Source organism: Taeniopygia guttata, chromosome 2, assembly GCF_048771995.1.
Source record: "Taeniopygia guttata chromosome 2, bTaeGut7.mat, whole genome shotgun sequence".
Lineage (NCBI taxonomy): Eukaryota > Metazoa > Chordata > Aves > Passeriformes > Estrildidae > Taeniopygia > Taeniopygia guttata.
In genome coordinates this window covers 60195293-60213182 of record NC_133026.1, presented here as the reverse complement: position 1 = coordinate 60213182, position 17890 = coordinate 60195293, and the positions used below count along the sequence as shown (strand labels likewise).

The window sequence follows — 17890 nt, the reverse complement described above, 5'->3', positions numbered from 1 at the left end:
ACTTAAAAATAAAAAAATAAACAAACTGATAGTCACAGATATTCCAAATCTCTTGGAATCTGACTTGTAGACATAAAAGCTTGTAAGTTCCTGATTAACAGAAAGTTTTTGTTCATTTTAATGTGACTACTATGCGTCTCTTTGAAGTGTTTGAGTATTTCCTTATCTCAATTTTTTATTTAATTTTCTCTCCATATATCTCAAATGAGACATTGCTATAGTAATGTTTCAGATTAGAGTTAGAGTTGTTGCATCTGTGTTTCAGTAAGGAAAATGGGTGGAATTGGAAGTTATGTTTAAGTTGCATGCAGATCTGAATTTTCTTTGGGTTAATAAGTAATATTGTATATTATCTTTTAAATATTTTTTTGCGTGTTTCTTTTTGATCTCTGGTTTTCATGGCCTTGTAAGTTTTTGTTTTAAAAAACATCTTTCAGAGTTTTGATCAGAGCTAAGGTTATGTGGTAATGAAGCCTTTTATGCTTATTTGCTAAGAGTGGTAGATTTACCATATGGTGGCTGCCTGTGTCTGTTCAGCTACTGGAATTCTGAAAGTAACAAGATAAACTTAATAGATACATTGTCATTTAGAAGCTCTAACTAGATTCTTAAACAAACTGTTTCTTTTAGAGAGAGATGTGTATTTACATAGGTAGTCTGAACCTTCCAGGCTGTTAAAGCATCTGTTTCTTAATTGGTGAATGGAGCTGATGTTTGGCTAAGGTGGATAATTGGCTAATATTTAAATTACCAAGCAGCTTGGACAGCACTAATAGTCCTTTGTCAGAATTGAGCCTCATTCAGGCTGAGGTCCTACATTTACCTCAGCCAATATTCATATTTACTTCCTACTTTACTTAAATAATAATATATTTACTTAGGAGGCATTGCATGAACCCCACCGCATGCTTGGCAAACATGGACATTTTCTAGTGTACCTGTTATTAAGCATATTTGTATCTCTAATATGACATCAGAGGATGACAGAGAGGGAAAAAACCACTCAAAAAGGGAATATAATAATTCCTGAAACATAATTCTTCGACTGTTGTGCTTTAGCCACTTGTTTTAGAAGAGGAATAGCATTCTGTGCTCAGCACAGCATCTTTGTTCTTTTGAAACAAGGTTTTGGTTTCTAGACAGAGTATAATGAGCCCAGATTTGATGGCAAACTTGGAGGAAAAAAAAGCAGTGTTGGATGGATGTTTATTTTAGGATGGTTTTCTCTTAGCTGTCTGGTTTGCATTTGCCTGAGCAGACTTCAATTCTGTCGTGCAGCCAGCCAGTAGAGGGTAGTATGTTCATGGAGACATTGCATTGTCTGAGTCTTCTGTCACAAATGTAGCTCACAAAGCAATTGGCTTGATTCAGTGGTCTTTTGGAGCCATCTAACAAACCCTTGAACACCAGAGATGAGTTGCTGAGACATAATGGTTATGGAAAATCTGAATTAGTCTTGCAGTGACTCTGACCAGGACTTCTGGGGAAAAAAGCTTGTTGGAAGCCAGAATTGATTATGCATTCTGGGGATGTCTGTGGTTGTTGCTCCCATTCCACAACAAATGAAATAAATATTGATTCTGATAAGTCTCGTCTGCCTAACTTTATTTTTCTCACTCTCTCTTAGTGTTGTACTTTGCCTTTGCCAGCCGGCTGCTGCCATGGGTATACCAGTCTTCATTCTTGCGGGGCTCCTTGTGCATTGTGTGTTCCTGGTCTCCATTTTTGACATCTACTTCAGCTCTCCCCTCGTCCATGGAATGACTCCTCAGCAGACCCCACTGCCCCCTCCGGCAAAGCGCCTTGTGCTTTTTGTTGCTGATGGTCTGCGAGCAGATTCCCTGTATGAATTGGACAGCAGTGGCACGCCCCGGGCACCTTTCCTGCGGTAAGCCCAAAACTCTACTGGCCTACAAGGTTTTGCTTCTGGATTCAGCTCTATGCAAAGTTGAGAAGAGAAGAACAACAATTGTGGTGGCTTGAGTGCTGCCTTCCTTCTGCCCTTGAAGTAACCAACTTTGCAGAGTTACACTGTGCAGAAATGTGTGGGCTTGGGTTGGTGTCCCTTGTCACGAAAGCTACTAAAACTAGGACAGTGTAAATTGAGTCCATATTGTCCCCTGAACTCTACAGATAGCCAGTAACTGAGAGGGGAGTGAACTTTCTCCATTCACATCAGCATGGTATCAATTCTGAAGCCTGGCAGTCACTAATTTGAACTTCTTCCTACATGCTCAGTTTAAGAGTAGTAGTATATTAATGTGCTTGTCTTCTAATTCTAAGCTACTGACAAAACTTTTTAAGGAGGGATTAAAAGAGATGTCCTGAATAGATCTAACAGCAGGCTGCCACTTCCTCTTCATTCCACCCTTCCTGTTGCATGACCCTGCTGCCTCCCTTGTACTCTCTACAGTGTGTGTCTAATTGCTTAAAGGAATGATTTAGTTTAAGGCTGTGAAAAACTAGTCCTTCTAAAAAGGTGTTTAAATATCCTTGGGTGCTTAGAACTAATTTTTGTTAACAGACAGGGAGACTTTCCCTGTCTCCTTATGTCAAGGTAATTATTTGAGCATAAGACAATTTCCTAGATTGAAGAAAGAGATGGTATTAAATAAGACTACTTTTGTGTGATCATTGAATTGGTCAGGCTTGAATATCAGAGCAAACCTAAATAATCAGTCATTTGAAGCTCTTAGGGCTTTTGCAGTCCACTGATGCAAAAGTAGTACAGAAATATGAGGAGTCCTTGCTACATTGCTTGCCAGCCCATATGGGTTTACTTGTACCTACTTCTGCTGCTGTTACTGTTTTTGTAAAGTGCTGTCTGCCACTGGCAGGTGTCTGCTACATCACTGTGAGTTTACCATGTTGTCTTCTAGCAGTGGACTACACACTACCCTAGAGCAGTTTCTTTTCTTAGCAGTAAAACTGTTGGTCTTTTGGACCACCAACCAGCACCATCAAGGTGTGAATGCTGTAATGGGGCCCTATCACTAGGAGCAGGGGTGAGTAGTGGCTAGGAAAAAGTTATAATGGGTATTTTTTTTTTTTTTTTTTACTAAGTAATTCGAGGTTTTAGCCACTCAGGATTATCATGCCTATATAGAAAAAGTTAAATTGTGTACTAGCTTGTCTACTGCTGGAAAATTGTCACTTTTGCTTTCTCTGCTTGACCATGATACTGGAGTTAGGGACTTTTTATTCCAAAATCTGTAGAAGTAAAGCATTGTCACTGGTGCTGAAAATACATGGGTGAATGGAAGAACTGCCTTGTAACAAGCAAAGATGCTGGTAGGTTGCTGAGTGGGAGAAAATGCCAGTAGAGGTGTGAAGTGCCATCTGTATTTCTCTCATCTCTCATTCTGCATAGAAATACATGTGTGTGTGTGAGTGTATATGTATATATGTTGTATATGTTGTATATGATGATGAAAAGAAGAAAACATGCAGCATGCTGTGCCTTTTGAAATGTGGAGGATCAGGCAGCCCTGAGCACATCTTCAGATCTATTACATGAGCTGCCACAATTTCGAAGCAACAGGTTCAGTGTTTTCTCCCTGAATCTTTGAGCTATGCAACTTCCGTAAGTTAACTTTGTAAAAAGGCTGACAAGATCATGTGTTAGTTTCTGGAAGTGTTTCCTTTTTTATTCTGCAAAGTTGTTGTTGTCTGAACATTCCTTTTTCAATAATACTAACTCAAGGTATATGCAATTTGATATAAATTTTACTTTTTTGCATGTTCATTCTTAAGTTCCAAATGTTCAGTCCCTTACCCACTTTATAGTAGTGGGCAACATAACAGCCAGATTATTTGTCTTATCCAAGTGGAGTACCTTGGGAACTACTGCATTGTTAATGTGGAAAGATTGTCTTTAAATTAGTAAGATCCATTCTTGTAGCAATGTGCTATTAAAAGAAGGAAAGTTTTAATAGGTACATGGAATTAAAAATAAATATCCATTAGGCTTGAAGCAGATTGTGGGATAATACATGTATGCCAAGTACCTAGTCTTCTACACAATTAATGAAAAAGCTAGTTTTCAGCAGTGTTGTCATAGCTGTGAGGGCCCGTAAGTGATCGGAATTGCTGCAATGGTGGTTTCAAGGAAGACGTTTTCTTCCATGTCTGTCATGTATCAGCCATATTACTGTATCATATTAATACTTACCATTATTATTATGGGTAGCTAATGTTTATGCTGTCATGGAAATTATTTTTTTTTCAATAGTTCTTCTGAGTGAAGGTCATTGAAGTAATTCAGAGTATCTAAATGAATTTTGAGTAGGTAAATCACAAATTTATATGTCATTTTTTTCTGCCTGATATGTTATTGTTGGCTTCATATCCTGAATTCATTGTATTATTGACAAGCAAAGGTAAAGAATTGCTTTCCAATTCATTCAAAATTCCAATTAAATCAATTTTCTACTTGTTGTTACAATCTAAGTTTGAGGAGAGCTGCACGTGTTTTATTTTTGTTTTAAGTCCTTCGTGAATGTTAGTGCAACACATCCCAATCAGTCTGTAGTGAGAAAAACAGGAAACCACTTTGACTAATACATAAATCCTTTTTTCTAATTACTTTTTTCAGTACAACTTGCATCATCTCCTGGCTGAGATGAGAATAGGAATAACATAATAGAGGGCTATGTCTCTATATACCTTTATATTCCTCACTGTAGTATTTGGGCTATTCCAAGTAGTTCTGTGAGCTTTCAAGTAAGTCTGAGGATGTGAGGTCTAAGATGAGTTTAAAAAAAACCCAACAAACAAATGGTGAATGCTGAAAGCTGCAAGTGGAGCCTGAAATTTTAGGGTGCTTAAAGGCACAAACTTAGAATTTACTTGGACTAAAACACATAAACATAGCAAATTTGGTAGCTTATATCATGAACAACAAAATTTTAATTTTCTGGTAACTTAACTGTTAAAAACTACTTTGAATTTTTTCAGAAGATTTTGCTGGTTTTTCCTAAAAATCAATAAAAGATACATCCTGTTGTGTTTTCTTTTTTCCCATGCTCTGACAGTGAGCAGTGAATCTTCCTGTTCTTCCAGAAGATGGAGACAAGAAAACAGTATATGATAACACTCACCTCTTTATTCCTGACAGGCTCCAGCTGTTCAGATCTTTGTCAGATGAGAATAGTTTATGAGGCTGTTTCTTATGCTTGGGCTTTTTCCTCTGTTTTCTTTGCTTTTTATCTGTTGTAACTATTTACTGTATACACATAAGCCCTAGACACTTGATGTGTTTCTGTGCATGGGTGAGAATGCATTCTCCTTCACTTCAGTGTAATTGCAAAAGATGCAAGGTTTACTTAAATTTTCTTCTTGTTGCCAAGATTATTTGCACCTTAGATTTATGTGGGGTTCAAATTCTCTTAATGTTGCTTTCAAGATTCAGCACAGATAAAGGCAGACATGGTCACAAGAGCTAATTATAATTGGGTGTATTTAAAGAGTAAGATAAGATTGAACTAGACACTTTCAGGATAAATGGAAAGAAAAAAGAAGAGTAACACCAGGCAGAAACAGTCTGTTGGGGTGGGAAAAAGCTAAAGAGGAAAGCAGCAGAAAAAAAATAGTATGTTAATTTAAAGTGTATTAGAACACCAGATGAATTCATCTGTTTGCAGTGCTGATGAGCCACAATACTAATGTTCTCTGTGTGGTGTTGCAATATAGAACTACTTGCAGGTTAATGTTCTGCTTGTTTTACTGCACAGCAGGTGGTAGTGAAAATCTGCTTTAGTCTGGATTTGGGGCTTTTTTTTGCATTTCCTGCCTCACATCTACCTGTCACTCTTTTTATCTGCAATTTGTTGCACTTTGACAAGTCATGAATGTTAACTGCCTTGAATCCTTTTTTCAGGGGTATTCTAGAGAATAATGGCAGCTGGGGAATCTCTCACACCCGGGTCCCAACAGAATCCAGGCCAGGGCACGTTGCACTTATTGCTGGATTTTATGAAGATGTCAGTGCAGTTGCTAAAGGTAGGCTGGTCCTAATGCTTTGAATGTTGTCCTCCAAAGTACAGTGTTTCAGTGATGTGCTGGATTCCTGTATGATTATTGATAAATGCCTGTGTTGCAGCTTATATGCCAAGATGATATGGAAAACAGTAATTTTGGATGGATTTTCTGCTCCTAATATTGATGGCTAGGAAAATAGCTTACATGAATGAATATTTTTTAATATGGTTGCATTTAGCAGCCTGAAACTAAAAGCAGAAGTATCTTCTGGACTCACCTCTTCATGTAACAGAGTTTTCAATTGTCATTTGGGATGCAGTAGGATATGTAGATGTTGCAAACAAGAAATGAACTGCAGTGTCTCAGCCGAACTTTTGCTAGCTTGTATTGGAGGATCAGGAGCAAAAGGAAGTAAAAGCCTCAAGCCCATGTTTTGTCCAGAGCTTTTACTGAGTGTTTGTGGCTCATTTATGCAGAACAACCCTTTGCATTACTGTCTATGTCTTTTGTGTGCTCCTCTACCTTCCCCCAGCTTTCCAGGCCTGACCATTAGTCATGTATTTTGGCTTTGGACAGGGGAGGTTAGAGGAATTACTTGATCTGGTCCATGTTCCTGATGAAAAAGTTCTTCCTTCTGACAGTCACTACAAATGCTGGATTGGCAGGGATACCTAGTTAAGAGCAACTCCATATTTTTGTGAAGTGTCTTCATGGAAACAGAAAATCTTGAAGATTTTATTGTAAGGAAGTACAACATGACTTCTGGAAGTATATAAGTGTGTCTCTTATTGCCTGAAATGCCAAAAACTGAGTTCAAGCAATAGGAGATGCAGAATTCAGGGAACTGTTACCTGTTTAGAAGGCAAACCAGCTGTGTGCTTTGCCTGTTTTAAACTCTGCATAATGAGATTAACCAGGGTTTTCAGCTCACTTCATAAAGAATGGGGGAGTAATTATAATAGATGTTTAAATTGAATTAAAATCAAGATGCACAAATTGGAGCTCATTGTGAAATAATGTAGGGGAAACTTTTAAAAAAACCCCACAACATTTTGCATGTGCTATCAATTTTAGCAGTCCATGAGATCTTCTGGCAATGCCATTTAAATGCAGGTGTGTTTGTTAAACAGGATGGAAGGAGAATCCAGTGGAATTTGACTCTGTTTTCAATGAAAGTAAATATACCTGGAGCTGGGGAAGCCCAGATATTTTGCCAATGTTTGCAAAAGGTAAGACTTAATTTTATGAATCTTATAACACATAGTTATCAGGTAGTAAAATATAGACACAGCATTTTTGAGTTAGAGCAGAAGGTGGAAAAAGTATTTTCAGTTTGTGTATTTCTGTAAACTTGATTTCTAATTTGTGAAATGAAGATGGGGTGGAGGAAAAGAAGCAGACTTTTGATGAGGCTATCACTATTTATTACTCATTTATTTAAATAGACCTTAGCTAATTTTGTGAATACACTAAAAGAACACACCTTTAGTTATAAGGACATCGTATTTTTTTCTTTGGTGAGGTTTAAAACTCTTGTTTTGCAAGCCTGTGGCTGAGATTTTTCTTCAAGCCTGCAGCTTCCAGTGAGCTGGGAGATAGAACTGCAGCCATGCTTTTTCTGTGTCGGAGCTGAAGAAGTTGGTTATTGTGGGTTATCTTGCTTCTACTCAGAACATTAATCTGTAAAGGGGAGAATTGTATGCAAGCAAGAACTTCTGATGCTATTCCTGAAGCTGAGGTCTTTTGCCTGTGCTGTGCAATGTGTTAAAGTTTTGTCAGCCCAGTGCAGTTGGTGTTTGAGCTTGCAGAGATTACTGAGCAATGCTTCAAACGTTTAAAGGTTCTCCAAGTTTAATAGTGTTGTTTTCTTGGAAAAGTAAGTACATATACACCCTTTCACATAATCTCAGAATAAACAGACTCAAGTGAAAAGGGGGCAAGCTGAGGGCATGTGCTGCTGTTCTGTTCTAGGCATTGGTATTGACAAATAATAAGAAAAATGGGATAGGCAGGATAGGAGCGGAATGTAATACTGGTTTAGAGAAAATATACATCATATTTCTCATTATGATTCTTGAACTTTTTCTGAACTCATGTCTCTTCCCCCTCACATCCTGACATTTCCTCCACGCCCCTCTTTTCTGCTCTTTGCTTAAGCCTCATAAATTTATGATGAGCTGTAAAAATATCTCCTGATAATTTCCCATGACCTCAGATTACAGCTTGTCTTTGGAAATAGTGTGATGGTGGTGGGGAGAGGGGAAGGTAGTTGCCCTTGCACATATTATTTGTGGTTTTGGGGATATGTTCTTGGGAAAATATTTTGGGAATTCAAGAATTTCCCAGAGCCCAGTCCTTCTACTGGTTTTGTTTGAGTAAGATGATAAGCAGAGGACTTGTGAGCAGCTTTGATGTTATCTGGAGAGATGTGCAAGGATAATATTCGTTATATGGCTTGTTCTGAGTGGTATCAACAATGCAGCTTCTTTTTGCAGAGGGGAAGAAAATCCCTGAAGATGGCAAAGTTTAATGTATCCAAGAAGTACATGCTGTGTCAGAACATGAATCATGATTTCTCACGATAGAAAGATTCATTTCCTTTAGAAAAACATAGTTCCCTTTCTTTGAACAAGGCCTAGTTTTATAGTATGGAAAGCAAAGTAATCAAGTGTTTGTTCTTTATCTTTACTCTTACAAAAAAGCCAAGAAGGAGATGGAGAGAAACTGAGCTAAGTGCCCTGTTCTTTTCATATTGCAAATCAGTGTGGCCACAGGATTCTTCTTGTGGATATTTTATCATACCAATATGTTCCAAATTTTACTGTTTCACCACTTGCATTGGATGATGCATAAAGACTGTATGACACCTGCTGCTTTTTAGGAAGGATAGAAAAATCCTTTGTTTCCTGTCATTGTCTATTTTTTCTAGGTACTTTTCTTGTAATAAAATATATATTTCAAGAAAATGGTTGAGAATTCTGTAAGGAAGTAAAAAAATGCTCACAGATTTTTTTTAAAATATCAAAATAGATATACATGAAATCTAAATTTGGCAAAGTTTTAATGACTGTGTGATTAGTATTTCAGCTTGAGAAAATGTCTGAAGTACCTTTGTATCTTGAGCAGGGTTAAAAGCTATTTGTTTCTAATAGTTAAACTCACTTAAGATATACAAATTCACTGTGCTAATTTTAACCTTATTTTCTATGATGTTTTTAGATTATAACCTTGAAATTATCTAACAATGACAGGGTTTGAAAATACCTATTTTGTTTCCTTAAAACTTTGAGTTTCTCTTCTAGACTTGCCAGGATTTGAGGTTTGACCTGAAAAGTCCAGCCCTGTACTGGTCTGTCTGTGGTGGGTGGTTGGAGTATATTACAGTGTCATGCTGAAAAAGGAGCTGAGACTGTTGTTTCTCTAAGGGGAAGTAGATACTAGTTTGTTGCATCCAGATTGCCCTTTGTTTCATGGGTTCCCCTTCTCTTTTTTGGAAGCTTCCAGAAAGGCTAGGATCATTGTTTTACCTTGAGTATGAAGAAAGGTATCATCAAGATTCATGGGAACAACTGGGACAAACCATTGCCAGGATTATTCTGGACAGACAGACCTCTCCATTTTCTGGTTTAGCTCCTTATTGTTAAACAATGCAGAATTTCTCATCTCCCTCACATGGCTGTGTTTGATGACAGCTCTCTGATGGCCACACTCTGTCCTGCTCAGTGTCTGACTGTCTTTGCGTATTCATTATTTTTTGCCCTCTTTTGTGCCTGCAAAATTTGCTGGCAAATTGTTTTGATGCTCTGGACGCTGAACCATGACAGACTCACTAGCAGAGGGAGACATTCACTTTCTGTGGGACCTAAATCTTATTGTAAGAGGGTGATAACTTCATCCCTGATCCTAATATTTGAATATTGATGCTGAGTGTGAGATACAGTGGCAGAGAAGAGAGAAAAAGCAATAGGTGGTATTTTGTTTTGGAGTTTCTGGCACCTCCGGTTATTTCCTGTAGTGTAATGGCATCATGAAACCCAGCAGAGCTCTGTCCTACTAAAAGATGTTTTAATCCCTGGCTTTCTTCTACTTCTCTATCCCATCTTTGCTTCCTCATTCCCAGACTTAAAAAAAAAGTGTTGGCTTACTGTTGCCTGGCCCCCTATCCCTCAGCCAATAGAACTAAAATAATATTTTCTAACATTTTGAATGTAGAAGTTCTTACTAAAAAAAATAAAAAAGAAAAGAAACAGTTATTTTATAAGCCATGCAGGTACTTTCGAAACTGTGCTGTTATGACATTTTGCCACCATTTCTCTTTATAGCAGTGCAGGGTTGGGTGGCTTGTTTTATTTTGCTTTGGTAGAAATTAGAAATGAGTAAGTATTCCTTTGTTTGTATGCAAACTCTGTGCTGTCATTTGGCTTCTTTGGTGTGGCACTTCTCAAAGAAGGACTTCTCAGGTTTGCTGTGACACTGTGGAAAAACACTACAGCATTCTATCCTCTTAGACTATCAGTCATCCTGGCAGTGATGGACAGGACTTATTTATTCTTCTGAACTCATTTATCCACCAATTGGAATTCCTGCATTCACTTTTAATGCCTGTCAGTAGTTTCTTCCTTTTCTTTTAGACTGAGAACTGCAGTGAGTGTTCTGTGTTATAAGTAGCAGTAACATCTCCAGAGGCACAGGGGAGAGCTGCATCACAAAATCTGTGCCAGCTTTCATCTTCTTGGCCTGAAGTACCTGCATCCCCCTGTGTGGGTTTCCACTTAATCTTGGTTAAGCAGCTGCCTTATCCTGGGATGTTAGTTCATTCACAAGCCTGGAAGCTTACACAACTGCATTATATAATTGTGACATACAGCAGATCAGATGTATTCTCTCTGGTCATCAGCTGATTGAAGAACATTTTCCACTCTGGGAGTTTATATAGTCATAGTATGAATGGCACCCCTGAGCTGTAACAGCTCTGCCATTGATGGAATTGTTTAATTAAACTTCACCTAGCTTAAAATCTTTTCAGGACTTCTGAAGTTTAATTTCTTGCCAGTCTTTGTCTTCCCCCCACCCCCTCCCTTCTCTGCTTTGCTCCCTTGACAGTGAGGAGAGAATGGAGTTGCCTTGTCCAGATGCTGTGTTTGCACATCAGTGGCCCTTGTGCTGTACTTTGTGACTGAACATAGTTGAGTAGTTCTCCCTTTTCTGTTTTGGATGCTTCACTTAAAGATGCAGACTTTGAATATTGTCTCCCTGAAGTTGTCCACTGGGCCTTTGGTAGCTGGAATTGAAATATACTAACCCTCCTGATGCCTTTGTTATATGTGGTACGTTTTCCTGTGGAAGAGACCTCATGGGTAAGGCATTATCTTGTATGATTCAGTTGAACTACCAAAAGCTGAGCATATTTTTCTTAAACAGCCTGCCCCCAAAACATGTGTTCAGATAAGACTATGAATATGTATCTTCTTTGGTTAGAAGTTTCTCCATGAAATTATTTTTTCAAAACCAAATTCTGTTTAATTTGCTTAAACCGGGATTTGGTTTTCTCCTATCTGCTTTTCCACATTTTATTTCCTTGCCTGAGCGTACTGGATAACATTGTTCCTCATTCCTCTGAGGTGCTGATAAGCTAATGAGGTAAAATGTTATCCAGACTTCCAAAAAGGATTAGTTATGGGAAAATTTAAAATAAAGATAAAATTTCTTTGACTTCTTTCAGGATCATAATTTTTGGTAGGTTTCTACTCCTGTGCATGAAAGTATTTTTGACTATGAGAAAGGAAAAATCTTGTGTCTCGTATGCCATCTATATTGTTTTTGCAGGTGCTACTGGAGATCACGTTTATACATTTTGTTATGCAGCAGAAAGTGAAGACTTCGGAGCAGAAGATGCAGCCAAGCTTGACATATGGGTTTTTGATCATGTTAAGGTAAGCAGAGAATCTTTTTATGGTACCTGTTTATAAAAAGCACAGTTTCATGCTAACTTTATCACAGAACCTGTTAACACTTTATCATAGATCCAGAAAGCAGGAAAGTTTTGAAAGGCCTATCACTTGGGGTCATAAGTAAAAATTTCTTGAGTCAACTTTCATGACAAGTGTAATAGATGCTTAAAGGAAGTATTTGTCATTCGATGCTAATTTAAAAAATAACACTAATAAAAGTACCCTGTAAAAACATTCTTGGCTTTGTTTTGTTTGCCTATAATGTGAAACCTGTCTTGGAGTACTATAGACCCTTTAAGATCTTGAATGCAATTAGTTAAGGATTTTATAACAGCTGTTGCAGTATGATAGAATTGATAAATCTTTGTTATGAAAGCAAAATAAGCAATATTATGGACTTATTTTTTGTCAAGCTGTGTGGCTTTTCCTGATAGATATAGCTGGCTTCTAATTTTCTGCTGTGGTTCACACTATGCTGTGGCTGCTAGAGCAGGCACAGTTTGTTTTGGGGGACAGGGCGAGGTGGACAGGGCAGCTTAGGACTCGGAGCTGTAGAATTTGTTGATGTGGTGCTCTGCTCAGCTGACTTGGGTCAGTGCTGGTTCATGACTGTTGTTTTCTGTGACACTCTCACCATGTTAGTACTCCAAGGCACATGATTTTGGATTATTCCTTAATTCTTGTATTTATGTTATCCCATGCTACCTCACTTGTTCTGGATTTAAAAAATGCTGGTAGTGGGCATTGCTGTATCACTGAAGCAATTAAGTGAGTTACTTTCTGGATCTTATAACAATGTTAATGGAATTTCAGACTTAAAACTTTTTGCACAAGATCTCTGGGCTGTATGCATTAGTATAGCTAACCAGCATAAAAGAAATCAAACAAAATTAAAATAAATTAATAAACCAAATCATCATCTATTTAGGAAATGAAAGATGGTTCTGCTTTAAACAGTGACATAGGGTGGAAAAATTCATTATAGTTTGCTAATTTTCAAAGGAAGTGATTTGCTGAGTTTGCAGGTGAAAAGGTGTTTTTGCTAAGTGTCATCATCACCCTGAATGTGCACTTGTGCCATGTTTTGTGTTGTAATGCATATGAATAACACAAATCAAATTAGGCTGTCGGTTACACGTGAATAGCTGTTGTCATAAAGTTGCACCCTGCTGTCATTTGGAGCTGCACAAGTATATGAGGGTGGTACTACCTTTCTTTTGCTTCAGAACACCTAATGGCATTTATCCTTTCAAGCTATAATGATATATTTAAAATATGTCATTACTAATTACTTTTTCCTTGGAGCCAGCATCATTATTTTTAAGACTTATTTTGCCCATCTAAATTCCATGCTGTGGATGGATAGGACTTGATTGACTGGCATAAGCCACACATTCCATTAATCATCTCTTCAACTGCACATCAACAATTGCTTCAGGAGTGTGAAACTTGAGGCTTACTGAAACCAAGGTCACTCTGCTCTTATATCTCAAACAACTTTCAGCTGTGCTAGTGAGATTATGTATAAGTAGGAATGACAGTATGCTGGAACCAAAATTCTGCTTTGCCTACTTTTTCCCCCCTCCTTTTATATTTTATCTCAAGTATTTAACAATATATTGTTTAATTCATATGTTGGCCAATGTGGTCCCTGGTTTCTGCCTTTTTAGGAAACAAAAGATACCAAATGTACTTCCTCTCTACTCTGCAGTTCACAGGTCGCAAGCATTGTGAGGGCCACTTGTTTGGGGCCACTTCCTCTGCCCCAAAAAAAGAATGGCTAACTCACGTTTGGGCTGCTAGTGCTGGCACTCTGAAATTGCTTGTTCTCTTTAAAAATGCTAACTAACAGTAACTTACCATTAGGAGATGGTAAACTCTACTTTTTATTTGTATCTATGCTTAAATCATGAGTAGAAGAAAAAATGTATGACACTTGGTAGTTCTTGTCCTGTCCCCTTGTGATACAAGGTGATCATAACCCTTTCTTGAGACAGAAAATACACCATGGACTAGACTGTGTGAGTTTTTTTATCTATAGCAGTGTGAAAATCCAGCAATATTAATGTGCAGTAATAGATTGGTAGTGGTTTGGATCCAGATGGGCATGGAGTTGATGGACTCTAGTTTCTTTCTGATTTTTGGCTTGTTTGGGGCTTCTTTTGGTGTGTTTGTGTTTTGGTTTTTTTTTTAAGAAGCCGTCAAAATAATTAGAAGTGGAATTTAATCACTGTAATGGGGTTCAATGATTCTCAGTAAAATAGCTTTTTCCTAAACCATAGTTTGAGTCTGTGCTAAGAAACTAAGGAGCAAAATACTGGGAGTCTAGATCAACTGATGGGGAAAAAAAGAGCTTATTGATGCATTTCTGATTTTTGAAAATATTTAGTGGAAAATAGTTTTGGAAGAGTCAACTCTTTTTTTTTTTTTTTTTTTTAGGGTAAAAAAATTTAAAATTCCAGGAACTCAGTCTTGGAGATGAGTTCCAGTAATGGCATAACCACAATTTATTATGATCAAAAGATACAATGTTCAGTTAATGTCTTCTCACTGAAAAGGACATGTAGATACAGATGGCCAAAAATTGTGGGTTTTTTTTCCTTTATTCTTTTCTCATTTTGAACACAGTATTCCATTCTTCCTTTGTCTGCTTTCTGCTGGAGAAAGACCACCCAAGCCTTCAGACTGTCCCTTCTGTGCAGGGTGGTGGATGGAGTCCAGAGCTGAATTATGTTAAACTTTGGAGCTCTGCAGACAGTGCTGTGACTGGATGTTGATTTGTGCCAGTGGTTTCAATACAGATAGCTCTACTCTAATTAGCAGTACAGTGGTTTTATGATTCATTTAAAATGTGTTCGTGTCATGTGCATGATTATACTCAAGGGGTCTAAACTTGGCATATATGTTTGTCCTGCCTTTATACTTTTGTTTTATATCTGAAAACTGGCATAACTATTTAAACTCTCAGCACAAATCAGTGTGCATGGCTTTAAGCAGCCAATTTAATTAATTTGTCCTAGATTAAGGAGCTTTGTGAAAGGAAAAAGTTTGTTTGGTCTCGCTAGTGCATGCAGTCAGCAGCAGTTTATCAGCTTTACTAAAGAATCATGCTTCCATGGAAGACACTGTTTGAGGGAACAAAAAGTCCCCAATTACTTAGATATTTAACATTTTAAAGTTCTTATTTTGTTCAGACATCTGTGAATAATTTGTTAGACCTTCTAAGTAATCTTTATTTCTTTGCTTTTTCCCATCAGAGGAGGGAGATGATTAGATCAAGATTTCACATAGTTATAACTAAAATTCTGTTGTAGTAGTTTACTTAGTATTACATTATAATTAAGTTCACAGCTTGCTGTAAATATTTTAATAGAGAACTTTGTGTTCATCTCATTAAGTTGCATATCAGTTATAACCAGTGCATTATTTTGTTGTTAGTTTAAAGAAAATCAAACAAAAGTTGCCAGGATAATTTAAAAAGAAAGGTGAAAGGAAGCTATAGCCATCTTGAGTCCAGCTCTCTTCATGAGGGAGGTTCAGTTAGAGCAACGTGCTCACTCCTTGCCCAGTCAAGTGTTGAGCATCTCCAAGTGCAAGCCTTTTTAAGCAGCTGTTCTGATGTCTGGCTATAGTTATGGTTTACCAAATAATTTTTAAGAGTCTCTGTGTCTTACTGCAATTTTTCACATCCCAAATTGTGAGTTTCCCTCTATATAAATCTCTGAGGCCCTCTGATCAGTCTGGCTCAATCAGAGGGTTGAGATTGCATTCACCCTCAGGGCAGATGGTTGAATACAGCAATGGGACCTCTCCTTAGCTGCTTTTTCCTGAGACTGGAAAAACTGAGTGCTCTCAGTCTCTTACTTATTTTCTGCTGTCCCTGAAACTACTTGGTGAGATTCAGCTTACATATACAGTGGAGGCAATACTACTGAATAGAGGAAATAAAAGGGAAGCTAGAATAAAAAATAGTGGGCCAGGAGGATTGTTGCTATAGGACACGTGAAAGCACAACGTGAACTACCTGTTATTTTGCAAGGTAAAAGAGAAAGTTTCTTTTCTGACTCTAACTTTTATGCTTTTCTAAAGGTGACAGTGGATTGGAGAGTGAATGGGCCACCTCTCCAAAGATATTGGATAAACTACTAGTACATCAAGTTTCTCTACTTCCATGAAGGAATGCAAAACAATATGTTGTTTATAGAAATTGTGTGGGAAAGTTTTCTAACAGAATGTAAACTTAGAAAGCTTTAGAAAATCTTAATAATTAGGGCGACAGAGGATCATTAAAATAGAGTGATGGGTTGGAAGCTAGTCTTGAGTAGAGGTAGGACTCAAGTTTTGTGATCACTGAGTACCAAAAAGAAGCTGCCTTTAGCAGGTTGTAAGGAGATAGAAGGATACTTCTGAACAAACAGTTCAGTGACGTCTAGAGCAAGGTGAAGTGACTTTTGCTCTTAGTGTGTTTGGTACCTGCTTGCCAACTCACCGCCTTTATCAGCCATCAATCCTTGTGGTGAGCTTCCTGTTGTTTCTGGGGATTTTTTTCAATAAACCATTTTTGTTCAAGGTTAATGGGATAAAGTCTGCTGTTTGCTCTGGGAAAGATGTCACATCTTGGGTTGCACTCATCTTCCTTTTGTCTTCTTGTTTGTAATTGGCCAGAATTTGGGCAACTTTTCTGGCTGCTGCTGCTATGACTTATGAGGTAGCTGGAACTGGGAAAGTGGATGCTTTTAGTGTATCATGGGGACTCGTCTGGTGGGAGAGGAGAAGCTCAGGCCTTCCCTTCCTCTGAACGATTTATTTTGCTTAATCATTCTGTGATAGAAAAACATGTGCCTTCTAATATTGATCTACATTTTAAGATGTAATTTTGGGAGTTTTCCTGTTTGTCTCTTTTGATATGCTTTGTTTTGATGTCCTTTTATTTAATTAAAATTAAGGAAACAGTTTTATTGTATCCTGCAAATTACTGGTGTGCTCTGGAAAGCTTCTCAGGTCTGTGGTCAAATACATGCAGGTGGGCGGATCTCTGTGAGAAATGAAAATCTCCTTAAAAATAATTATATTGCTATTTAATGTAATCGGATTTTGTTCTTGTATCTTTATTTAAAATATCTCTGGACTTTGGTCATGATTTTGTTTGGACAAGAGCTAAAGCTGAGAGCATGCAAATAATTAGTCCATGCGGCTTGTGTGTACTCCGGGACTTAGAAAAGTAGAATTGCATAGTGCCATGGTTTCCTGGCACAGCTCACTGTGAAATCCTTGCTGCCACTTTGGTCTTCCTCTGGGTACACTGACTTTCGTTTATACAAGGTATGATGAGCTTTAGATTTTAAGAGCTCCATCACTATCACAGCTGTGTGGTGGGCTGCCCTGTCCTTCGGTGGCAGAAATGCTTCCCTGCCTCTACCAGCATTTTCCCTGGACTCCTGCACGAAGTTCAAAGACACTCTCACTTAGGTTAGTGTACTGAAAGGTTCTCTAGATGCTTTTTTTGAACTAAGACCCTACCCAACTTTGTTTCCTTGGGCAGTGCTGTTTCTAAGGAGCTGATGCTGGAATAGCTGTCTGCCTGCATTTTGCATTGCTGCAGCGCAGCACAGGATAGCCGTGTCAAGACTCATTCAGTCCAAGGGTAAAATCCTCCCCTGGCATCTGCCTCAGGGATGCTTAAGTAGGACATGTGCAAGGCAGATGTATGTTCTGTAGTCCATGTATTTGCAAAGCATCTCATGTTTTGTTCTGTTTTTATTTAGTTTCTGCAAACAATTTGTAGCTTGGTATCTCAGTCCTGCAGAACCTGCTTCCAAAGCAAGAATATTTGAGATCTTTGCTTCCGATTTAAATTCAGTAAATCAATAGAAATGTGAGCCATAAGTGGCATTCAGGAATGGTTCATCAATTTGTTTATACAGGAAGCAAAGAAGGAGTATATGTATTTTGCCTATGCA

General features: G+C 37.9%; 1 protein-coding gene across 2 annotated transcripts in view; it reads left to right on the top strand.

Moving 5' to 3' along the window:
* PIGN (phosphatidylinositol glycan anchor biosynthesis class N) overlaps positions 1-17890 on the top strand; it is a 98025-nt gene that overhangs the window by 11708 nt on the left and 68427 nt on the right. For both annotated transcript variants that reach the window (XM_030265393.4, XM_012571485.5), the window contains exons 2-5: positions 1628-1888; positions 5879-6000; positions 7110-7208; positions 11806-11912. In XM_030265393.4, the coding sequence (XP_030121253.4) occupies positions 1662-1888; positions 5879-6000; positions 7110-7208; positions 11806-11912 (555 nt within the window). In that variant the 5' untranslated portion in view covers positions 1628-1661. The remainder of the gene's footprint in view (positions 1-1627; positions 1889-5878; positions 6001-7109; positions 7209-11805; positions 11913-17890) is intronic.